General features: G+C 35.5%; 1 protein-coding gene across 1 annotated transcript; it reads left to right on the top strand.

The window, feature by feature from the left end:
- Nucleotides 1–624: 624 nt before the first annotated feature.
- LOC123559627 (NADH dehydrogenase [ubiquinone] 1 alpha subcomplex subunit 8-like) lies at nucleotides 625–23,262 on the top strand. The gene is made up of 3 exons (XM_045351593.2): nucleotides 625–807; nucleotides 18,941–19,116; nucleotides 22,250–23,262. The coding sequence occupies exons 1-3, from the start codon at nucleotides 679–681 to the stop codon at nucleotides 22,461–22,463; spliced, it is 519 nt and encodes a 172-aa protein (XP_045207528.2). The 5' UTR covers nucleotides 625–678; the 3' UTR covers nucleotides 22,464–23,262.
- Nucleotides 23,263–26,537: the final 3,275 nt, after the last annotated feature.

Genomic DNA, 26,537 nt, shown 5'->3' with positions numbered 1-26,537 from the left:
GATATGGTGCCTGCTTTTTAATTTTGTCTTTTGACAGTTCCTGTGATACGCAGACTCCATTATCTCAGATCCCCTTTCTAAATTCCAGTTTGTTTAGTTCTGCCCATTGTTTTCTCGTTTGGGGCGAACCCTTTACTTGTGTATCATTGAAGGTTCCTTGCTCACCGCCGTTTGAATACATCTGCGGATGTCTCTAAATTGCTTTTTGTACTTTTAACATGTGTAAATGTTGAGTTCTGCTCAACCCGGGGCTAGAGGGCGTGGACGGTAGCAAGCATTTCCACTACCGTCCATGAATAGGCTCATTCAAACCGAGCCTGCAACATTTTCGTTTTTGTCGTGTTGGGCGACCTGTGAAGTTTCCACTTTTTTCTATTTTTTACGGATTTTCTATGCGTCTTAAAACTTGTTGAACCTTTGCTTTCGTCTCCTAGAATAATGCCCATTTTTCAACAAAGACACACAGCACATAGATGAAAGTGGTGATTACTTCCATTTTCCAAAGAACTATAAAACACATTATTTATTTTTATAGCTCTTTGCATTTTCAGACTAGAAAGTACGGTACGGTACGGGAACAACCACTGGTTCCTTGTAATTTTAGTAGAGCACTGGGAACCAAATTATTTGTCGTGATTGCCTCCCTTGGCTTTCTCCTTGCACATCTGAATCTTCAAAATGCCGTTTCCAGAGACATTCTACCTTCCTTCTTACGAGGAAGTTACAATTCCGGAGATTAAATTGACATTTCCAGCACTGAAAGCTGCTAGTCTGCAAATGGGCAAATATTGTGACAACGCCAGCAAAGTGAGATATAGTAACGATCTTAGTCAGTGGGTGGGATAAGTTCCACAAACTTGTTTCAGGGCAGTGTTTGGCTCTACCCAACTGCCCTATTAGTTCAATAGTTCGTGCATGCATTATTTGTGGGTTCGAAACAAGCACTGGAGGAACACTTGTATTTCTACTGGCTACATTAAATAAAATGATTTTGTCATTTGAAAATTGGACCCGAATCGTGCCAGCCCTATAACAGTGTATAATTTGGCTAGCAAGACATTTCGACCCCAAGACATTTCAACCCCAAGAGACAATTCGACCCCAAGACATTTCAACCCCAACTCCTTGGACATTTCGACCCCATTCAATGATATGCCTGAAAACATCTAAGAATGCCGTCATTATTATAATTAAGCTTTAATCTATAGATAATTGAGCAATTTCAAAATGTAATTACGTTTAATTACCAATTTAATTTAAAATGTTAAAATACGGTTATTTTCGCGAAAATAAGATTTTTTTACAAAAATGAGCCATAGATCTATTTGTCTAAATTTCTTTATTTTCTAAAATTCTTTTTTTTTAATTTCTTAAAGTCTATATTAGTACATGCCTTCATATGAAAAATGAGTGATTTTTATCTCACAATACCCAAATAATCATCATTTATAAATTATTAAAATAATGGGATTTATGTATCAACCGCGTTTATTACGTAAATAATTTATGAACAAATCGTTCTGATTATCTATCTTAAAATAACCTTCATATAACAAATTTTCATACTTGGTGTTTATTTAAATGTTCAAATCATCTTAAAGACTATTTTAGTACACGGCTATAATAAAAAAAAAAAAGAAAGATTTTTAAATCATGGGCCGATTTCGCCGATTTTAATTATGAAATAATTTTAATAAAGTTCACATCTTTAATACCTCTTTATTTATTTATATTTTTATTTGACTTTTTTTTCGAAAGATATATGCATCTCATTCTATGGGGTTCAACCAAATATAAATAATTATAATGTAACTCAAAGAAGTTTAAGATGTCATCATCTTCATTATCTTGATATTTAAAATCATAATCAGAAACACGTAATCTTTTGATTGGATTATCACACCTTGATTAATTGTTTGTTGATATACAGCAGGTGTGCATTTATCTGCAGTGCGCATTGCAATTAACAAGCGATTGTGGTGACATCAGATATTTATAAACATGTGTCAACATTATCTTTAATTTGGGCGAAAATGTAAAGAAAACAATAGGAAATTAAACAACATATTGCTTATTTTTGCATTTAATGTTATTTTCGTACGGGATTTTGACGCACACATAAAGTATTTGCTTTACAGAATATGATTTTCGTATTTTACAAACTGCTCTTTTCTTTTCTATGTACGACATTCCTTCCAGTTGTAAAATATCAAACACGAAATCCCCGTTTCTGCAAAATGTAAGAATATGTGAGTACTGTTCTGTTAAAAAACGGGAAAAAATATTATCATATTTCATATCTGTAAAGAAAATGTGACAGCCGTATTACTTTTTTCTATATTAAATATTTTAGCAAATACACGTGATTTAATGTATGATTTTAAAAGTATGATTTAAGCAACTTCAAGCGATTTCGGTCACACATTAAACCGGAATCCACCTAAAAAACCGGGATACGCCGGAATACATTTTCCATAACCGGGATACACCTGTATTTTGTAAGTTAAAGGTATTTTTGAAGTTTTTTTTAAATAATTCAATCATATAAATCATAAATGAATAAAATACGAATGGAAAATAAAATGCGTTCACGCAAAATGACTTTATACGAGACTGAAATTCGGCGACCGCGCGGGAAATTTCCATTACCGAAATACACCCTTTTTTATTAATAAAATGGTTTTTTGTAGGGTTTATTGCAGAAAAACCATTCGGTATAATATAAATAATAAGTTTCAGAAGGATAAATAAAATTCTTTAAGCAAAACGATTTTATAAGAGATTGAAATTCGGTGACCACGCGGGAAATTGCCATAACTGAAATACACCCGTATTTCTTCAACAAATGGTATTTTTTAAGTGATTTATGACTGAATTCAAACATATAGATCATAAATTATTATTTTTCAAAAGGAAATTAAAATACTTTTGCGCGTTACGTCTTGTACATGATTGAAAATCGGCGTGCACACTGGAAATTTGTACATTCGGAATTTCCATGTCCTAAAATATTCTAATGTACACAGGTATTTCTTTAATAAATCGTATTTTTAGGGTTTATGATAGAATTCAATCATATCTCAAATAAATAATTAATTTACAAAAGGAAATAAAATGCACAAAACGTTTTTATACGAAGTTGAAATTTGTTGAGCGCACGGGAAAATTTGCGCACTCGTGGATGAACCACAATCACCATAATTTTGTTAGCTTTTAAATTAAATAAAAGCTTATCATATTATCTGCACTTACTTGTTAGACATTGTTTGTCACATGTCATTTGTGTGTGCTTACAAATATACTGATTATTGATATAATCAATAGGGGTGATAACCCAATCAAACTCTATCAGGACTAATCAAAGGACATTATTCGTGCTTTGGCAATAAATGCAGTAAACGTTTTTATATTCATATATAAACATATATAATCTTTTAAAAACTGTTTTTTCATAATATATTTTCTTCTTAGATTATCAAAATAACATGAAGAAATAACTTAATTAGTTCCAATAATAACATCCTTTCCGACCAGCGCGGTTTATTCACTGACATGTATTTAAAAATAGAATATTTATATAGATCTATATATTCATATTTTCTAAAATATGTAAAATGGAAGAAATATAAAATGAAAACATACAACTATTTCTGAGGGGTCGAAATGTCTTGGGGTCGAAATGTCTTTGGGGTCGAATTGTCCAAGAAAATTAAATTTTGGGGTTGAAATGTCTTGGGGTCGAAATGTCTTGGGGTCGAAACGTCCAAGATTCTATAATTTGCCAGTGTAATACTTCAAACGCTACTAAGCTAAAAATATTCAGCTCAGAGATGTTTATACGCTATTACAGATCTCTGCGCTGAAACAAATCCCTTACTGAAACCTAACCAGCAATCGTGCCAGAAGTCTGGCACGCTAAAAGTTCAACAAAACAAATGAAACACAGTAGACTAACCTTTTACTTTAAAATATTAATTTCTAGATCTAATCCATTTTACTTTTGATCTGGCATAAAATCATCAATACAACATAATTTGAATACAAGTAATACACATAAGTTTCTGAATTGCTACAATCAACTCGCCAATAGAGAATCACTGCCAATAACGGGTCACTTGGAAATAAAATGTGAATCTCTCTTAAACATATTAGAGTATACAATGTTTAAGTATCCAGTTATATAAACTTATCATTTAGCAATTATTAAACAAAAGAAAATGGATCTAATCTAATGAGTTTGAGTTCCATGAGGAGATAACCAGTGGTCACACTGGGAATTTTTTTCTCTGAGCCACTGCTTTTTCCGAAGATAAAATTATGAGGCCAACAACGGCGAAACGCATAGCATTGACGTTCTTGAGGACTACTTTATATGTACCAAAGTACTCATACTACTCAAGAAATTAATGTAGTTATTACATATTTCTTAGTAACCCTTTAAAAAGCTATTTAAAAAATCAATTTGTGTTAATTTCTAAAATGATCATTTTTATAAACATCTGCCATTTCCTTGTAATAAAAAATTCTGAAAATCACATTTAAAATAAAGATGTCAAAAAAAAAATGCCTATAAGTGGGTGGGGTTCGATGCCTTCGCATGTTTTATTCTCGAAAAATACTTCAAAATAAGTGCTCCTTTAGCAACAGTTGTCAATTTTTAGCCCACCATCATCAGATGGTGGGCTATTGAAATCACTCTGCGTCCGTGGTCCGTCCGTCATTCCGTCCGTCCGTCCGTCCGTCCGTTAACAATTTCTCGTTATCGCATCTCCTCAGAAACTACTGGGGGGATTTTGACCAAACTTTGTCAGAATGATGTATTGGTAGCCTAGTTGTGTCCCCCTGAAAATCAGACTGGTTCAACAATTTATGAGTGAGTTATGGCCCTTTGTTTATTTCTATAATTTATATAGATTTATATAGGGAAAAACTTTGAAAACCTTCTTGTCCAAAACCACAGAGCCTAGGGCTTTGATATTTGGTATGAAGCATCATCTAGTGGTCCTCTACCAAGATGATTCAGATTATTTCTCTGGGGTCAAATATGGCCCCACCCTGGGGGTCACATGGTTTATATAGACTTATATAGGGAAAAACTTTGAATAACCTCTTGTCCAAAACCACAGGGCCTAGGGCTTTGATATTTTGTATGTGACATCATCTAGTGGTCTTCAACTAAGATTATTCAAATTATACCCCTAGGGTCAAATATGGCCCCGCCCTGGGGGTCATATGGTTTACATAGACTTATATAGGGAAAAACTTTGAAAATCTTCTTGTCCAAACCACAAAGCCTAGGGCTTTGATACTTGTAATGTAGCATCATCTAGTGGTTCTCTACCAAGTTTGTTCAAATTATCCTCCTAGGGTTAAATATGGCCCCGCCCCGGGGTCACATGGTTCATATAGACTTATATAGGGAAAAGCTTTTAAAATGTTCTTGTCAGTAACTACAACATTCAAACTTGGACCACATGTATATTTTTGAGTGGCAAGATGAACCTTGACATGAGTTGACCTTGATTTTGACCTAGTGACCTACTTTCACATTTCTGTAGCTACAGCCTTCAAATTTGGACCACATGCATAATTTTGTGCACTGGAAAAAACTTTGACCTTTATTTTGACCTAGTGACCTACTTTCACATTTTTGAAGGTACAGGCATCAAATTTGGACTACATGCATAGTTTTGTGTACTGAAAAAAACTTTGACCTTGACATTGACCTAGTGACCTACTTTCACATTTTTGAAGGTACAGGCTTCAAATTTGGACCACATGCATAGTTTTGTATTCTGAAATAAAATTTGACCTTGATTTTGACCTAGTGACCTACTTTTACATTTCTCAAGCTACAGCCTTCAAATTTGGACCACTTGCATAGTTTTGTGTACTGAAATGACCTTTGACCTTTACATTAACCTAGTGACCTACTTTCACATTTTTAAGGTACAGGCTTCAAATTTGGACCACATGCATAGTTTTGTATACCGAAATAAAATTTGACCTTGATTTTGACCTAGTGACCTACTTTTACATTTCTCAAGCTATAGCCTTCAAATTTGGACCACATGCATAGTTTTGTGTACTGAAACAAACTTTGACCTTTACATTGACCTAGTGACCTACTTTCACATTTTTGAAGGTACAGGCTTCAAATTTGGACCACATGCATAGTTTTGTATTCCGAAGTAAAATTTGACCTGGATTTTGACCTAGTGACCTACTTTTACATTTCTCAAGCTACAGCCTTCAAATTTGGACCACTTGCATAGTTTTGTGTACCGAAATGAACTTTGACCTTAAGATTGACCTGGTGACCTACACATATTTTTGAAGGTACAGGCTTCAAATTTGGACCACATGCATAGATTTGTGTTGTGTACGGAAATGAAATTTGACTTTGAGCTAGTCAATAAGTCTTGAAATTTGGAACACTCAAAAATGGCACATTGGTGGGCGCCAAGATCACTCTGTGATCTCTTGTTTCTTAAGTGTAGACTTTTTATTGGCTTTTTATTAGCCCACCATCATCAGATGGTGGGCTATTAAAATCACTCTGCGTCCGTGGTCCGTCCGTCCGTCATTCCGTCCGTCCGTCCGTTAACAATTTCTCGTTATCGCATCTCCTCAGAAACTACTGGGGGGATTTTGACCAGACTTTGTCAGAATGATGTATTGGTAGCCTAGTTGTGTCCCCCTGAAAATCAGACTGGTTCAACAATTTATGAGTGAGTTATGGCCCTTTGTTTATTTCAATATTTTACATAGATTTATATAGGGAAAAACTTTGAAAATCTTCTTATCCAAAACCACAGAGCCTAGGGCTTTGACATTTGGTTTGAAGCATCATCTAGGGGTCCTCTACCAAGATAATTCAAATTATTTCTCTGGGGTTAAATATGGCCCCGCCCTGGGGGTCACATAGTTTATAATGTCTTATATAGGGAAAAACTTTGAATAACCCCTTGTCCAAAACCACAGGGCCTAGGGCGTTGATATTTTGTATGTGACATCATCTAGTGGTCTTCAACTAAGATTGTTCATATTATACCCCTAGGGTCAAATTTGGCCCCGCCCTGGGGGTCATATGGTTTACATAGACTTACATAAGGAAAAACTTTGAAAATCTTCTTGTCCAAACCACAAAGCCTAAGGCTTTGATACTTGTAATGTAGCATCATCTAGAAGTTCTCTACCAAGTTTGTTCAAATTATCGCCCTAGGGTCAAAAATGGTCCCGCCCCAGGGGTCACATGGTTCATATAGACTTATATAGGGAAAAGCTTTTAATATGTTCTTGTCAATAACTACAACATTCAAATTTGGACCACATGTATATTTTTGAGTGGCAAGATGAACCTTGACATGAGTAGACCTTGATTTTGACCTAGTGACCTACTTTCACATTTCTGTAGCTACAGCCTTCAAATTTGGACCACATGTATATTTTTGAGTGGCAAGATGAACCTTGACATGAGTTGACCTTGATTTTGACCTAGTGACCTACTTTCACATTTCTGTAGCTACAGCCTTCAAATTTGGACCACATGTATATTTTTGAGTGGCAAGATGAACCTTGACATGAGTTGACCTTGATTTTGACCTAGTGACCTACTTTCACATTTCTGTAGCTACAGCCTTCAAATTTGGACCACATGCATAGTTTTGTGCACTGGAAAAATCTTTGACCTTGATTTTGACCTAGTGACCTACTTTCACATTTTTGAAGGTACAGGCGTCAAATTTGGACCATATGCATAGTTCCATGTTTCAAAATGAAATTTGACATTGATTTTGACCTAGTGACCTACTTTCACATTTCTCAAGCTACAGCCTTCAAATTTGGACCACATGCATAGTTTTGTGTACCGAAAAAAACTTTGACCTTCACATTGACCTAGTGACCTACTTTCACATTTTTAAGGTACAGGCTTCAAATTTGGACCACATGCATAGTTTTGTATTCCGAAATAAAATTTGACCATGATTTTGACCTAGTGACCTGCTTTTACATTTCTCAAGCTACAGCCTTCAAATTTGGACCACTTGCATAGTTTTGTGTACCGAAATGAACTTTGACCTTAAGATTGACCTAGTGACCTACTTTCACATTTCTGTAGCTACAGCCTTCAAATTTGGACCACATGTATATTTTTGAGTGGCAAGATGAACCTTGACATGAGTTGACCTTGATTTTGACCTAGTGACCTACTTTCACATTTCTGTAGCTACAGCCTTCAAATTTGGACCACATGTATATTTTTGATTGGCAAGATGAACCTTGACATGAGTTGACCTTGATTTTGACCTAGTGACCTACTTTCACATTTCTGTAGCTACAGCCTTCAAATTTGGACCACATGCATAGTTTTGTGCACTGGAAAAATCTTTGACCTTGATTTTGACCTAGTGACCTACTTTCACATTTTTGAAGGTACAGGCGTCAAATTTGGACCATATGCATAGTTCCATGTTTCAAAATGAAATTTGACATTGATTTTGACCTAGTGACCTACTTTCACATTTCTCAAGCTACAGCCTTCAAATTTGGACCACATGCATAGTTTTGTGTACCGAAAAAAACTTTGACCTTCACATTGACCTAGTGACCTACTTTCACATTTTTAAGGTACAGGCTTCAAATTTGGACCACATGCATAGTTTTGTATTCCGAAATAAAATTTGACCATGATTTTGACCTAGTGACCTGCTTTTACATTTCTCAAGCTACAGCCTTCAAATTTGGACCACTTGCATAGTTTTGTGTACCGAAATGAACTTTGACCTTAAGATTGACCTAGTGACCTACTTTCACATTTTTAAGGTACAGGCTTCAAATTTGGACCACATGCATAGTTTTGTATTCCGAAATGAAATTTGACCTTGATTTTGACCTAGTGACCTGCTTTTACATTTCTCAAGCTATAGCCTTCAAATTTGGACCACTTGCATAGTTTTGTGTACCGAAATGAACTTTGACCTTTACATTGACCTAGTGACCTACTTTCACATTTTTGAAGGTTCAGGCTTCAAATTTGGACCACGTGCATAGTTTTGTATTCCGAAATAGAATTTGAACTTGATTTTGACCTAGTGACCTACTTTTACATTTCTCAAGCTACAGCCTTCAAATTTGGACCACTTGCATAGTTTTGTGTACCGAAATGAACTTTGACCTTAAGATTGACCTAGAGACCTACTTTCACATTTCTGTAGCTACAGGCTTCAAATTTGGACCACATGCATAGGATTGTGTACCGAAACAAACTTTGACCTTGACATTGACCAAGTGACCTACTTTCACATTTCTCAAGCTACAGCTTTCGAATTTGGACCACATGCACAGTTTTGTGTACGGAAATGAAATTTGACCTTGAGGTAGTCAATAAGTCTTGAAATTTGGAACACTCAAAAATGGCACATTGGTGGGCGCCAAGATCATTTGTGATCTCTTGTTAAGATTGCACTAAAAAATCTCGTCAGAAATGACAGAAATAACTGAAAATCACAGTCGCGAAAACGGGTGACAAATTCGGAAAACGTAAGTTAGAATTAAATATTTGATAAAATACCTATGTTTTATTGCTTTTCTATCATCATAGCTATTCAATACTTACAATTTCTGTTTGTCTAAAGCATTTTTATTTGTTTTTGCCCAAACTATAACCCTCGGCAATCATAGAAAATTTGTTTATAAACCGTTAAACGGCCGACTGCTCATAAAATCGTATCAAGTGCACAAAATGATGATCATAATTATCTAGTTTGTTATTCAATAATCTAATTATCGCCAATTAACTACCTAATCAAATAAAAAAAATTCAAATTGGCTCCCTCCCTTTCAATAACGGATGTTGTGTCTACACAGATTATCGATTTTTCACACCTTTTGGTTCGTAAAACTGGCAATATTCGTAGTTTTGAGGACAGACATAGCTTCGGGTATTTTCGCCAATTAGAAAATTTCGGAGCCACATTTAATTTTTTGTCGCAAATGGCTCAAGTGGCGATCAACAGCGTGACCCCTGGATAACTCTTGCAACCATGTTTCCTGACTGATTTTAGCACTCTTGAATTCTTCAAAGTAGAATATTTTTTAGCATACCTCACAATTTCTTAGATAAAACCACACAAATTTGGTACCATTTTGAAGAGTGAAACACACACTTTCATAGGAATAATATGATTATGAATTTTAGATTGACTTCAATCAAAAAAAGTGCCATCAAACAGAGGCGGCCATTCAGCCAATAGAGAATCACCCATTTCAGGGATAATCAAAAGGTTGTTTATTCTGCTTAAAAATACAAATCAAAGGTTGATTTGATGTTGTACTGGTTTGAACTGGCAAATGTAGATAAATGAATAAGGTTCTGTGAATCAATATTTTGATTTTAGTTTTAGATATAGTTGGTGCTAATTATGCATAGAAATACAATTGTGGAAACTAGTGCTATATTCTTTGACTTAATATCTCCTGTTTGAAATGTAAACATACTATCTCTCATTTTATTCTGTCTTGAAATGTTTATTTCTAATACCACAGTCATGTTTTGTCAGAAAAAGGACTATTTTAAATGGATAGAAAATATGATAAACTAGGTGACCCCCTATTGGCAAAAGTGACCCCCTATTGGTAAATCAGACAGGTATAAATATTTCATCGTAACTTCAGACATGAAAGAATGATTCAAATAAATCAAACATTTAAATGAATGCAAGCAATAGTTTTAAGTGTTAGTAGGTTTAGATATCATGGAAGTCTAAACATTCTTCACTATATGCTAAAAGTTTAGATAGTGACCCGCTATTGGCGAGTTATCTGTACCTTTGCATTATTTCGTCCGCCATTGCAGCTATCACGGTGTCACCTGATCAGGGTACCCTTCATTTTGAAAACCATTAGGCGATATAGAATCATTATTTATTGACCTTTTCTGCAAACTTAAACCTTCTAAGGTAGGATTTTATGAATTTTATCAAAAATGGTTATGTTTATGATTTAATTAACTTCATAAATAGGTAAAATTTTTATCTACATTTTTCAAAAATAACCACATGCTCTGAACTATTGCATGATGTCATCAGTTTCTCATGAGAGACTGTGCGAGATGTTGCGGTTTGATACTGGTTGGGTAACCAAATGGGGTTTAGCCATAACTTAATGGATGGACCATCGGAAAATAAAAATAGCGTCAGTTAAGTTATGGTAGCCAGAACTATTTAAACGCTTCAGTAAGATAATGCGCTGACACAAGCTTATGCAAGATTATCTCCTGTTGCCATTCTGTATGTTTTATACTTCTTTGATATTTGTAAAGAGTTTTCAGTCTATGAATTAACAGACTGGGTATATAAAATCTAATAGAATTACAACTGAAATCAAAACCGCAGTTTAAATCGAAAAGTTTCACTTATTACATGCATATAGAATATTATAGATAAGACTAATATAGGAGCATTTTCAAGCGGATTGGATCATTTTAGTATTCTGCAAATAGTGCGGTAAAGAAATAAATTCAATACAAGTGTGCATACCAGGCATCTTTATTGGTAAACCTAAGATTTATTTGAACAGTTCTATCTAAATAATCATATTGTCTAATGGAAATGTTCCAAGCATACAAGCTTCAAGTTTTACTAAATTTGTTGCTATATATATGATCCATGCAGGTATACTGTAAGTCCAGGGATGTAATCCTAGGTTATATATATATTGACAAAATTTTTTATACCTGAAAGAACAAGTCAGTTGCTAGTAAAGGGGAAGATTTCCCTGGGAAGAGGGTTTTCTTCGGGGCCCTCAATACTACAGACAAAATGGGGCTTTGCATTTTTATGCCCCCCTTCGAAGAAGGAGGGGTATATTGTTATGCAGATATCGGTCGGTAGGTCGGTCTGTTGGAATGTAGACCAGTCCGTTTCCGGATAATAACTCAAGAACACTTGGGCCTAGGATCATGAAAGTTAATAGGGAGGTTGGTCATCACCAGCAGATGACCCCTATTGATTTTGAGGTCTGTATGTCAAAGGTCAAGGCCACAGTGACCCTAAATAATAAAACAGTTTCCGGATGATAACTCAAGAACATTTGAGCCTAGGATCATGGAAGTTGATAGGGAGGTTGGTAATGACCAGCAGATGACCCCTATTGATTTTGAGGTCAGTATGTTAAAGGTCAAGGTCAAAGTGATCCTGAACAGTAAAACAGTTTCTGGATGATAACTCAAGAATGCTTAGGCCTAGGGTAACGAAAGTTGATAGGGAGTTGGTCACAACCAGCAGATGACCCCTATTGACTTTGAGGTCAGTATGTCAAAGGTCAAGGTTGCAGTGACCAGGAACATTAAAATGGTTTTCAGGCAATAACTTAAGAAGGCTTTGGCCTAGTGTCAGGAAAATTGATAGTTAGGTTGGCCATGACTAGCAAATGACCCCTATTGATTTTGACATCATTAGGTCAAAGGTCAAGGTCGCATTGGTCAGGAACAGTTAAACGGTTTCTGATCTTATCCAAAACCATAGGTCATAGGGCTTTGATATTTGGTATGTAACAAAATCTAGTGATCCTCTATCAAGATTGTTCAGATTATTTCCCTGGGGTCAAATATGGCCCCACCCTGGGGGCCACATGGTTTATATAGGAAAAAAACTTTGAAAAACCTCTTGTCCAAAACGACAGGGCCAAGGACTTTGATATTTTGTATATGACATCTAGTGTCCTCTACTAAGATTGTTTAAATTTTTTTCCTAGGGTCAGCTATGGCTCCGCCCTGGGGGTCACGTGGTTTACATAGACTTATATAGGGAAAAACTTTGAAAATCTTCTTGTCCAAATCACAAAGACTATGGGTTTGATATTTTGTAATGTAGCATCATTCAGTGGTTCTCTACCGAGTTTGTTCAAATTATCCCTCTAGGATCAAGTATGGCCCCGCCCCAGGGGTCATATGGTTTATATAGACTTATATGGGGAAAAACCTAGAATCTTCATATCCATAAAACTTTTATCATTCAAATTTTGACCACATGTATAGTTTTGAGTGGCAAGATGAACCTTGACATGAGTTGACCTTGATCTTGACCTAGTGACTTACTTTCACATTTCTGCCTTCAAATTTGGACCACGTGCACAGGTTTGTGTACTGAAAAAAACTTTGACCTTGTTATTGACCTAGTGGCCTACTTTCACATTTCTGAAGGTACAGGCTTCAAATTTAGACCACATGCATAGTTTTTTGTTCCAAAATAAAATTTGACCTTGATTTTGACCTATTGACCTACTTTCACATTTCTCAAGCTACAGCCTCCAAATTTGAAGCACATGCATAGTTCTGTCTACCGAAATGAACTTTGACTTTGAAATTGATCTAGTGACCTGCTTTCACATTTCTCAAGCCACACCTTTTTAAATTTGGACCACATACACATTGTTTTGTACCCAAATGAAATTTGACCTTGATTTTGACCTTGAGCTAGCCTTGAAATTTGTAACATTCGAAAATGGTTCAGTGGATGGCGCCAAGATCACTCTGTAATCTCTTGTTAGGTTAATAGGTAAAAGGTCAAGGTCAGATTAAACCAGAATGGTAGAACTTTAATTTACAGGAGCATATAATTTCTGTTCCTTGTGCAATTACTGAATGCATCAAGGGGGGCATTTCGTGTTCGACAAGCTCTTGTTTTTTTTTTTTTTGGAGAGGGGGTGGGGGTAACTGTCTTAAATGATTCATTTTATGGAATGAATATATAATGCATGTAATCATAGTAGACTGCCATTAAAGAAAGCATGAAGGGAAGTTTTCTTTACATGCTTATTTATTCACATTCCTTCCGTAAAATGATCAATTATGACAATTACTCATTTACTGTCTTAAATGATTCATTTTATGGAATGAACATGAATATAATGTGAATATATATGAATAGTGTAGACTACCATTAAAGAAGGCGTCCCAGGACGTTTTCTTTACATGCTTTATTTATTCACATTCATTCCGAAAAATGATTAAGACAGTTACCTGCAAAAGTATGCCAAGCCCTATTTCTCTGTAGCATTGAGGCCCCTGAAGAAAACCCTCTTCCCATGAAAATCTTCCTCTTGAGTAGCAATAGAAAAAAATGATACTTATAAACAGGTTAAAAAATCGTTTCTGTATATATAATCTAGAAATACGTTCCGGGATTATTCCTAGATTATGTATATAGTGACGATTTTTTTTCTATATTTGTGAAATTATATCTGTTGTTACTGAAGGGGAAGAGGGTTTTTTTCGGGGCCTTCTATGCTTCAGAAAAAAAATGGGACTTGGCATTGTTTGGGGGGAAACTGTCTTAAATGATTGACTTTACGGAGTGAATCTGAATAGATCTGTATAATGCATGTAAAGAACACGTCACAGGACGCTTTCTTTCAAAGTAGACTGCCATTGAAGAATACGTCCCGGGATGCTTGTTTATTAATATTCATTCCGTAAAATGATTGATTAAGACAGTTATTGTCTTAAATGAATCATTTTACGGAATGAATGTGAATAAATAATGCATGAAAAGAAAGCGCTCAGAGACGTTTTCTTCAGTGGCAGTCTACTTTGAAAGAAAGCATCCTGGGACGTATTCTTTACATGCATTTAATATATATTTAGATTCATTCTGTAAAATCAATCATTTAAGACAGTTACCACCCAAACATTGCCAAGCCCCATTTTTTTGTAGCATGGAAGCCCCCGAAGAAAACCCTTTTCCCAGGGAAATCTTCCCCTTGAGTAGCAATGTAAATAAATCATACTTATAAAACAGGATACAACATTTATCACTATATATATAATTCAGGAATATGTCCTGGGACGTATTCCTGGATTATATATATGGACGCTTGTCAAATAACATAATATCAGTGGAAAATTTTAACTTAGAAAAGGACATCCATACAGAAACTAAACGTTACGATAACTTCTAACAATGTCATAATAACATTCAGAGCTCACTTAAAATTTGACAGGTGAGTGGGAAATAACCATACTATTTTTAGCTCATCTGATTTTTTGAAAAAAAATGATGAGTTATTGTCATCACTTGAGCGGTTGTCGGCGTCGGCGTCTGCGTCGGCGTTGCCAGGTTAAGTTTTATGTTTAGGTCAGCTTTTCTCCTAAACTGTCAAAGCTATTGCTTTGAAACTTGGAATACTTGTTCACCATCATAAGCTGACCCTGTATAGCAAGAAACATAACTCCATCTTGCTTTTTGCAAGATTTATTGCCCCTTTTGTACTTAGAAAATATCAGATTTCTTGGTTAAGTTTTATGTTTAGGTCAACTTTTCTCCTAAACTATCAAAGCTATTGCTTTGAAACTTGGAATACTTGTTCACCATCATAAGCAGACCCTGTACATCAAGAAACATAACTCCATCTTGCTTTTTGCAAGATTTATTGCCCCTTTTGGACTTAGAAAATCAGTTTTCTTGGTTAAGTTTTATGTTTAGGTCAGCTTTTATCCTAAACTATCAAAGCTATTGCTTTAAAACTTGCAACACTTGTTCACCATCATAAGTTGACCCGGTATAGCAAGAAACATAACTCCGTCCTGCTTTTTGCAAGATTTATGGCCCCTTTTGGACTTAGAAAATATCAGATTTCTTGGTTAAGTTTTATGTTTAGGTCAACTTTTTCTCTTAAACTATCAAAGCTATTGCTTTGAAACTTGCAACACTTGTTCACCATCATAAGCTGACCCTGTACAGCAAGCAACATAACTCCATCCTGCTTTTTGCAATAATTATTGCCCCTTTTGGACTTAGAAAATCATTTTCTTGGTTGAGTCTTATGTTTAAGTCAACTTTTCTCCTAAACTATCAAAGCTATTGCTTTAAAACTTGCAACAGTTTTTCACCATCATAAGTGGACACTGTACATCAAGAAACATAACTCTATCCTGCTTTTTGCGAGAATGATGGCCCTTTTTAGACTTAGAAAATCATGGGTAGGACAATATTTCTATTACACAAAAAAAATCAGATGAGCGTCAGCACCCGCAAGGCGGTGCTCTTGTTAGACTATAGAACGATCAAGCGTCACACATTTTGATATTTTGTGTCATTGTGAAAATCTGGACAGTAGGCTAATGTCCCCAGGGGGCTATTCCTGAATATTGCCTTTTTACACATTTTCCGAAAATTCAAAGTCATTTATATTGACAGAAAACAAGGAATAACGTTCATATATGCATGAAGTCTGCGGTTTTGATTTAACTTAAAATTTTATTAGATTTCATATGCCCAGTCTGTAAATTTATAGACTGAAAAATCTTTAAATTTATTGAATGTCTATATATTTACAGAATATCTGTAAAAACCATGAAATCTTAGACCTCTTTGTTCTGGGCAGAGGTACCCAGTGGCTGGACACATATCCGTCGTGTTTACTAACCGCTGTGATTTGACCATTATTTCTCATATTTGAAATTATTTACATCTATAGTTACTAAATACACCACAACTTTCGATTTAAATGCTTCTTTAAAATATTCTGAATTTGCCGATGATATTAAACAAGAGGGCCAAGATGGCCCTAGGTCGCTCACCTGAGAAACACACCATAATTTGACCTAGTGATTTCATGGAAAAAAATATTCTGACCAATTATCATTAAAATTGAAGCAAAAACCTTGAGTATAAATAAGTATTTTCTTTGATTTGACCCAGTGATCATTCTGACTTAATTTCAGAAAGATCAATAAGAAAATATAGCCTCTATTGCATACACAATGTTTTTCTTTGATTTGACCTAGTGACCTAATTTTTGAACCCAGATGACCCATGTTCAAACTTGACCTAGATTTCGTCAAGGCAATCATTCTGACAAAATTTCATGAAGATCAATTGAAAAATACAGCCTCTATCGCATACACAAGGTTTTTCTAAGATTTGACCTAGTGACCTTCTTTTTAACCGCAGATGACCAATTTTCAAATTCAGCCTAGATTTTATTAAGGTTATTATTTTGACTTAATTTCAGGAAGATCAATTGAAAAATACAGCCTCTATCGTGAATACAAGCTTTTGACCCCAGATGACCCGTTTTCGCACTCGACCTAGATTTCATCAAGATAATCATTCTGACCAAAATTCATGAAGATTAATTGAAAAATACAGCCTCTATCGCAAACACAAGCTTTTTCTTTGATTTGACCTTATGATCTGGTTTTTGGCCCTAGATGACCTGTTTTCGAACTCGGCCTAGATTTCATCAAGATAATCATTCTGACCAAAATTCATGAAGATTAATTGAAAAATACAGCCTCTATCGCATACACAAGCTTTTTCTTTGATTTGACCTAGTGACCTAGTTTTTGACCCCAGATGACCCATTTTCAAAGTCGGCTTAGATTTCATCAAGATAATCATTCTGACCAAAATTCATGAAGATTAATTAAAAAATACAGCTTCTATCGCATGCACAGGCTTTTTCTTTGATTTGACCAAGTGACCTAGTTTTGACCCCAGATGACCCGTTTTCGAACTCAGCCTAAATTTCATCAAGATAATCATTCTGACCAAAATTCATGAAGATTAATTGAAAAATACAGCCTCTATCGCATACACAAGCTTTTTCTTTGATTTGACCTAGTGACCTAGTTTTTGACCCCAGATGACCCATTTTCGAACTCGGCCTAGATTTCATCAAGATAATCATTCTGACCAAAATTCATGAAGATTAGTTGAAAAATACAGCCTCTATCGCATACACAAGCTTTTTCTTTGATTTGACCTAGTGACCTAGTTTTTGACCCCAGATGACCCATTTTCGAACTCGGCCTAGATTTTATCAAGGAGATCATTCTGACCAAATTTCATGAAGATCAGTTGAAAAATACAGCCTCTATCGCATACACAAGCTAAATGTTGACAGACGACGAACATCGGACATCGAGCGATCAGAAAAACTCATGTGAGCTTAAAAGACAAGGTTACAGGCCTGATGCCATTTTTTCAACCAATGGAAGTGGATTGAGCCTGGCTTGACGGTGGTAATGCCTATGCATTACCTGTTCTTGCAGAATTTGTCAATTTCATTGCTAAGCTGGGCTCAATCCACTTCCGTTGGTTGAAAAAATGGCGTCAGATCTACCTTGACTTTCTTTTAATATCATCGGAAAATTTTGAATATTTTAAAGAAGCATTTAAATCGAAAGCTGTGGAGTATTTGGTAACTAGAAGTGTCAATAATTTCAAATATGAGAAAGAAGGGTGGGAAATAAACATGACGGCAATATGTCCAGCCGCAGGGTACCTGTGGTTCTGGATACCATAACTAAATCAGGTCCTTTATTATACTGACGGTGACCATTACTATGATATGCATTTTGTCAAAAGTATGGCCTTTTTTTTGTACTTAATCATTTCACTTTCCAAATTTCAGCAAAATTGTTTGAGGAACTCTTAGAGTTATGGCCCTTAGTACTTATATTATGCTTACTGTACAGGAAAAAATGAAAACTGGGTTACATTATATTTCAGAAACTAGATTATTGTGTAAAATCATAGAAAAACCTTGTTTTTTTATTGCAATTGAAAATTGAAGATATTACCTATTCTGGATGGTATACCTTTATACAACAAAGTAACACTTGTATATTTTCGCTGTCGTTACCTTGTATGTTTTAACTGTTACAAGTTTACAAAAATGAGCCGTGCCATGGGAAAACCAACATAGTGGGTGTGCGACCAGCATGGATCCAGACCAGCCTGCGCATCCGCGCAGTCTGGTCAGGATCCATGCTGTTCGCTAACAGTTTCTCCAATTCCAATAGGCTTTAAAAGCGAACAGCATGGAGCCTGACCAGACTGCGCGGATGCGCAGGCTGGTCTGGATCCATGCTGGTCGCACACCCACTATGTTGGTTTTCCCATGGCACGGCTCAAATGATCTTTCACTTCAGGAATTTATGCTGTGTAAAACAGAAAATGGGAGAGATCCACGTCCATGTTTGAACGAAGGGAAAGAAGTCACAAGATGCGGCATTGAGTTTCTGCAGAAAGTAAAGAAAAACTGTGCAGATAGCTTTACAGATTATTGGAGATGTATAGATACGTCTTCATCAATGGAATTTAAAAGGTAAAAAAACAAAGAAAAATATCAAACAGGGAATGCCACCTCAAAACGAAACCCCTAGCACGCAGACGCGTGCACCACACACACACACACTCAAAGCCAACACATAAGGACAAAACGAACAACACACACGCACACAAAGCCAACACATAAGGATAAAACAAACAAAGGAACACAGTGGGGCACCGCCTTGGAACGGTGGCAAAAACACCGCTTGGGAGCTTAAACCGGTTTATGGTGCACCTAACCTCACTCTTACCCCCACCATGTTCCAAAGACATGGGACTGTGTAAATAAAAGTAATTCCCTCCAGGTGAATCTCTTACACACGTAACGGAAACAAAAAGGCATGGCATGTAAAACACAAAAATGCTCTCCCATTTAATTTTAAACATAAACAGCATATTTATGCTGGAGTGGTAGTTTGTAACTGGAATTCAGATATGAGCCGCACCATGAGAAAACCAACATAGTGCATTTGCAACCAGCATTGATCCAGACCATGCTGCGTATCTGGTCAGGATCCATGCTGTTCACTTTCAAAGCCTATTGCAATTAGAGAAACCGTTACCGAACAGCATGGATCCTGACCAGACTGCGCGGAGGCTCAGTTATGATAATGTTCACTCTTATATGAACTAAGCATAGAATAGAATTATATTCCATCATTTCAAGCTCATTAGAGAACAATATGATCATCTGCCATTTATCAGTGTTTTCTTCACACAAGTCAGTACATTTGGTATCAGTTGTTTAGCATGATCCTTGTATATGTAGACTGCTTCCAAATTATTTGTTCTAACAGACCTGCCCAGCTTCACATCTTGTAAAAACCCCTTGTAATGACCTCAATGATTTTACTGGTAAGTGTGATACAATTTGTAACTCTGGTAAACTAACAAGAATGGTTCGCGGCTAAGATAACAAGGATGTAGATGATGTGAATGTATCTTTTCATGCGCCCATTTTGGAAATGCAGGATGTATGACGTAGTGCTCTTGTGTCTGTCTGTATCAGGGCTGGAATTTAATACTCTCAAACATGCAAAATGCTGTGGAAAATAAAAAAAAATCAAAGTAGTTTTGCCTGCATTTGCGAGCGTAAAAACTGAAATGGAAATGTCAGACGATGGTTTTCATTTCTTCAATCTCCATGGCCAAGTGGTTAAGGTTGCTGACTTCAAAACTCTGCATATCACCAATTTTGGTTTGAAACCTCCCTTGAGGTGTATGAAAGTCATCCAGCCGGATAACAAGGTGGGTGGTTCTATCCAGATGCACACCCATGCCTGAAACCATGCCTAGAGGGGCAACTTGGGGTCTTCCTCCACTGCCAGAAGGTGGAAAAGTCACCATATGACTTAAATTGTGTTAGTAGGACTGTAAACCAAACAAACAGAAAAGGTTAAGTTGAGGTGAGCTGCTTATTTCTTGGGACAAGTGTTAGCCATTATTATATAACATAGGCTTTTTGTTACTTAGTCAAGGTCAAGGTCAAATATCGTAGCGTACAGTCTCCAGTGACAGCTCGTTTGTTATATACATTGTACTGTTTCTTTCATTCTATTTATAATTTGACTATTTCATTGGTGTGGTTATGATTGTTCAATAAGAAATGATGTGTTTTCTCTAGCTACCTTGTAATATTAATAAGATAAACTACTGTGTCTTTATCTTTTTCACACGAGGAAATTCATATTTTTGACTCTGAGCAATTTAAATGTAATCTATAAGGAAACAGTGTTACTAGATGTTTTCAGATAGTTTATGTCCATGTGCTCTTCTGTATTCCAAAACATACATTTCATTCAGGTCAGGGTCATATAGTTTATTTAAGAAATAATGTATAGAAAAACCATGTTTTAACGTTATCAGTACACAAAAAGAGGTTATACGTCTGTGGGATAATTTCACGAAGGCATAGCCCAAGTGAATTATTCAGCCAACGTATAACCGATTTTGAGTGAATTACTTTAAGAAAAACACTATTTTTAGCTCGACTATTCAAAGAATAGTCTAGCTATTCTACACACCCTGGCGTCGGCGACTCATTTTGGTTAAGTTTTTGCATGCAAGTACATACAGCCATCAATTAAAGGCATATAGCTTTGAAACTTATTTTATCTTTTTCTAGGTCAATTACCAACCTCTCTGGGTCAAGTCCCATAACTCTGACATGTATTTTGAGCAAATTATGCCCCCTTTTGGACTTAGAAAATTTTGGTTAAAGTTTTACATGCAGGTTACTATCTCCAAAACTAATGCAGATATTGATTTGAAACTTCACATGTGTCTTCAGGGTTATAAAACTAGTTGATAGCAGCAAGTCCCATAACTCTGACCTTCATTTTGGCCAAATTATGCCCCCTTTTGGACTTAGAAAATTCTGGTTAAAGTTTTGCGTGCAAGTACATACAGCTATTACTAAAAGGCATATAGATTTGAAACTTATTTTTTTCATTTTCTAGATAAATTACTAACCTCACTGGATCAAGTCCCATAACTCTTACATGTATTTTGAGCAAATTATTCCCCTTTTTGGACTTAGAAAATCCTGGTTAAAGTTTTGCGTGCAAGTACATATAGCAATTACAAAAAGGCATATAGATTTGAAACTTTTTTTTCTTTTTCTAGATCAATTACCAACCTCACTGGGTCAAGTCCCATAACTCTGGCATGTATTTTGGGCAAATTATGCCCCCTTTTGGACTTTGAAAATTCTTGTTAAAGTTTTATATGCAAGTTTCCATCTCCAAAACTAATGCAGATATTGAATTAAAACTTCACATGTGCCTTCGGGGTTATAAAACTAGTTGATAGCAGCAAGTCCCATAACTGATAGGCATTTTGGTCAAATTATGCCCCCTTTTGAACTTAAAACTCTTTTAAAATTTAACCTTTTTGGGTAATATTTTCCTGCTTCTGGGACAATATTTCGAATAGTCGAGCTTGGCTGTCTTACGGACAGCTCTTGTTCTATACATTATTTCAATTCATATATGCCCTTTATCTAAAATAGTAGTAAAATATAGTAGCGCTCTTTCTTAGTCGCAACAAAGACATAAGCTAACAGAAAGGAGCATATTAGAATGTGTCTTTAAGACTTCTTTCTCTGAAAATAAAACTTTTTTTTATAGTTGTAGAAATTATCAGAAACTATTTGACAATTGTGTGGAGGAAAAGCTCGGACAGACACGACCGGATATGCAGCATTTTCTGAAGATTCGTTTACATGAAACAAGTAGACCAAAACCAGCAGAGAAAGAACTGCCAGAGCCGCTACCGGTATATGATGCTGCAGAGAGAACACCTCGTACAAAATTCTATAACCAGCATGGTTTCTCAAGATAATTGTTTCAAGTGTATCATAGTAAAACAATTGTATTCAATTTGAACAGACAATATTTTATGGAACACTTCAGTAAATGTACTACTTTTATACACTTTGAAGAAGAGTTGGATATTGTTTTGCTCATATTGGTCAGTCTGTTGGTGGGGTCAGTAGGGCAAAGGTCAATGTTATAGTGAATTTGTAACTATTTCAGTAAGTAATAAAATACAGTTTAATGCAGTAATTTCAGATAAATTCAAGTAGCTGTTTATTTGTTGTAGCAACACTGTCTAAAGAAAGTTTTAAATCTTGTTCTCTAGGAAAGGGTATGGCGAGAGGTAGTACAGAGTTAATAAGCATAAGGATTTCCCCATATAACAGTTGTGTATAAGATTATTACAGACTTAAGAGTTGGACACCATTACCACAGTACCACTGTTCAAATAAATACAGGTACATTCTTGTTTTAAAAATAACCAGCATTCTTATTGGTATGTGAAATATTTCAGTTCAAATAAAATGTATTCAGTATGGATCAGATGCCAAGTTTTTGATCTACAGATCTTGCATAAATTTTGTTGTCAGCAGTGGTATAGATATTGCTAGAATACCAGTATTACTTGGCTACAAGTGTTCCTCACTATACAGTTTCATTTAAAATGGTATCCAACCAGAAACAGAGTGTGTAGAAAGTTTTGATGCAATTGTATTTATTGTCAGAGTTGTATTATATAACCCATGCTTTGTCAGATGATACTGTGTGTTAAACTGACGTTAATGTTTGGTTCTGTTAGAATTTACAAATAAATTGAATTTATTGCATTTGTTTCTCTTCAATTCTTGTGAAATAATTCTAGTTTGATTATCATGAAGATATTGTAGCTCAGTGAATAAAAATCGCTGTGTTAGTTTAAACATATTTTATTGAAAACAAATTGGTACATATTTAAAGTACAAATATATTTGTTTGTTTTGGGTTTAGTGCCGTTTTTCAACAGTACATGTATTTCAGTTAGGTAATGGCAGGCAGTGAACCTAACCAGTGTTCCAGGATTCTGTACCATTAATAACCTGTTCTCAGTAAGAAAATGCTGATTTCTGAATCAGAGGTAGAGTACGACATAATGTCTTCTATCAAATTGTCAGGGAGAACATACGCCTCACCCAGGGATCGGACTCTAGCACTAGCGATCTGTAGATCTGCGCTCCCTATTGAGCTAGGCAGGCAGACAGATGAAAGTTGAAAAGCATGTAAAGTAAATGTTAAATTGAAATCTGAAGCATAAGGACTGGGCTGCAAGTTTTTCCAACATTAGTGACAGCCCTCCCAAGAGCAGGTTATCAATAATTTAATAATGTATTATTATATAGAGAAAATAATACAAAAAGGTTAATGTACTGCAGTACACTAATACAAAACAAAACAAGATGGCCCTAGGTGGCTCACCTGAGAAACACACCATAACGGTGTAAACATGTTTGACCTAGTGATTTCATGGAAACAAATATTCTGGCCAATCTTCATTAAGATTGGACCAAAAATGTGGTCTCAAGTTAAACAAGTATTGTCTTTGATATGACCTAGTAACCTAGTTTTTAACCCTAGATGACCCATATTCAAACTTGACCTAGAGTTTGTCAAGGCAATCATTCTGGCCATATTTCATGAAGATCAATTGAAAAATACAGCCTCTATCATATACACAAGATTTTTCTTTGATTTGACCTAGTTTCTGACCTCAGATGACCCATATTCGAACCCGATCTAGATTTCATCAAGGCGATCATTCTGACCTGATTTCATGAAGATCAATTCAAAAATACAGCCTCTATTGCATTCACAAGGTGTTCTTTGATTTGACCTAGTGACCTACTTTTTGACCCTAGATGACCCATATTCAAACTTGGCATAGATTTCATCAAGGCAATCATTCTGACCAAATTTCATGAAGATCAATTGAAAAATACAGTTTATATCGCATACACAAGCTGTTTCTTTGATTTGACCTAGTGACATAGTTTTTGATGTCAGATGACCCATATTCAAACTCGATATAGATTTCATCAAGGCAATCATTCTGACAAAAATTTGTGAATATCAATTGAAAAATACAGCCTCACTGCATACACAAGGTTTTTCTTTGACTTGACATAGTTTTTAACCTCAGATGATGCATCTTCAAACTTGACCTAGATTTTATCAAGGCAATCAGTTTGACCAAATTTCATGAAGATCAATTGAACAAGAGCTGTCACTAATGGTGACAAATGCCCCCGCAGTGCCTTGACCTTTGACCTGGTGGTCAATATGGGTCGTGTACTCAATAAGTACTATCAGCATGTGAAGTTTGAAGATCCTGGGTGCAGTGGTTCGCGAGTCGAGTGCCTTCATGCAAAAAGTGAATGTTGTGATGAATGAACAAACAAACTAACGAACGGACAGACAGTTGAAAAGTAATATGCCTCCCTTCGGGGGCATAAAAATATAGCCTCTATCATACACACAAGGTTTTTCTTTGATTTGACTTAGTGACCTAGTTTTTTACCCCAGATGACCCATATTCAAACTCGACCTAGATTTCAGTGAGGCAATCCCTGACCAAATTTCATGAAGATCAATTGAAAAATACAGTCTATCGCATACACAAGGTTTTCTTTTGATTTGACCTAGTTTTTGACCCCAGATGACCAATTTTCAAACCTGGCCTAGATTTCATCATTTTGACAAAATTTCATAAAGATCAGTTGAAAAATACAGCCTCTATCACATACACAAGCTAAATGTTGACCGCCGGAAGCCGGATATTGAGCGATCAGTAAAAAGGGATGAAAAAAACTTAAAGGAATTTGATTACCCTTTATCAAGCCAGGAGTTATTATTCTGAGTATTTACAATTTTCGTAGGAGGTAGATAAATTTCCTTTAATATATATATTAATGGAAGTTTCAAAGCATCTGGTTAATTAAATGTATCGCTAGACTTCAGTGAAGAGAAGAATTTTCTTCATTGGATAAATAATTAATACCAACTTTAGGATGTACTGTCTAGAACTGGTAAATAATGGAAAACTTTGGTTAAGGTACATTGGACAGTGAAAGAAGAACTGTTCAGCAGCTTCATACAAATTGCCACAAAGAAATTGTGGATGTTGTTAAGTAAATGATTGTTGAATAAATTATAGTTGAAGGCGCTGAATGTTTTTATAATTCAAACAAGATCTACTTGTAGGAAATGGTCATCTACACGAAAGTATGTTGGAATGACAGGTTGGTTGAACACCTTTATAAACTTTCTTTTTAAAACTAGGAGTGTCTGAATTCAGAGTTTCTGTATCTTAAATCATTTCAAAGCTTGAAAGATTAGGCTAACACTGATACAGAACAAGCAGACCAAATGGGCCTAAGTTGCTCACCTAAGCTAAATATAGAAAAACATTTCAATTTTTTTTTTAAATACCTTTAATTCTAACACGATCCGATTCAATTTCCTATTAAACAAAGAAGGCAGAAAACAGTGAATTATTATACAACAAATCACTGTTCTGACGTCACAATTATTATGTCATGGCGTCAAATGGCATAGCGGCGCGCTGGAAAAGAAACCGATTGAAAATGAGCAAATTGTTAATGAATGTCGTCAAGGATGTACTTAAAAATCCTTGGTATAGTGTTAGAATCATAATAATATATCTCATTTAGTGATTTGCTCTTGAATAAATCATTGTCGTTCAGATGCGTATTATTATATCACTCGGGCCGCGCCCTCGTGATATAATTCCTTCGCATCTGAACTCCAAAAACAATGATTTATTCAACGACAAATCACTGGATGAGATATATTATTTCTTAAACAACTTCAAATTAAGTACTTAATCTGGTAATAATATAAAGGGCTACTAGAGCTTAAAATAGAAATATTGTTGAATCATTTTAGCTGGACTTTACAAAGTATTTTAGTCTGCTCACAGGTGGCTGTTTTTTTAATAAAACAGAATGATCTGACAGAATTTAGTAGCAAGTCACTCGAGAATCATTGCTGTGGAATCAGTTCTAACACTTCATGCCCAGGTGCAAGTGATGTTTAACCGTACCAA

The sequence above is a fragment of the Mercenaria mercenaria genome, chromosome 10 (genome assembly GCF_021730395.1).
Source record: "Mercenaria mercenaria strain notata chromosome 10, MADL_Memer_1, whole genome shotgun sequence".
Lineage (NCBI taxonomy): Eukaryota > Metazoa > Mollusca > Bivalvia > Venerida > Veneridae > Mercenaria > Mercenaria mercenaria.
Note: the sequence above shows the minus strand (reverse complement) of the source record. Positions and strands in the feature narration are given on the sequence as shown.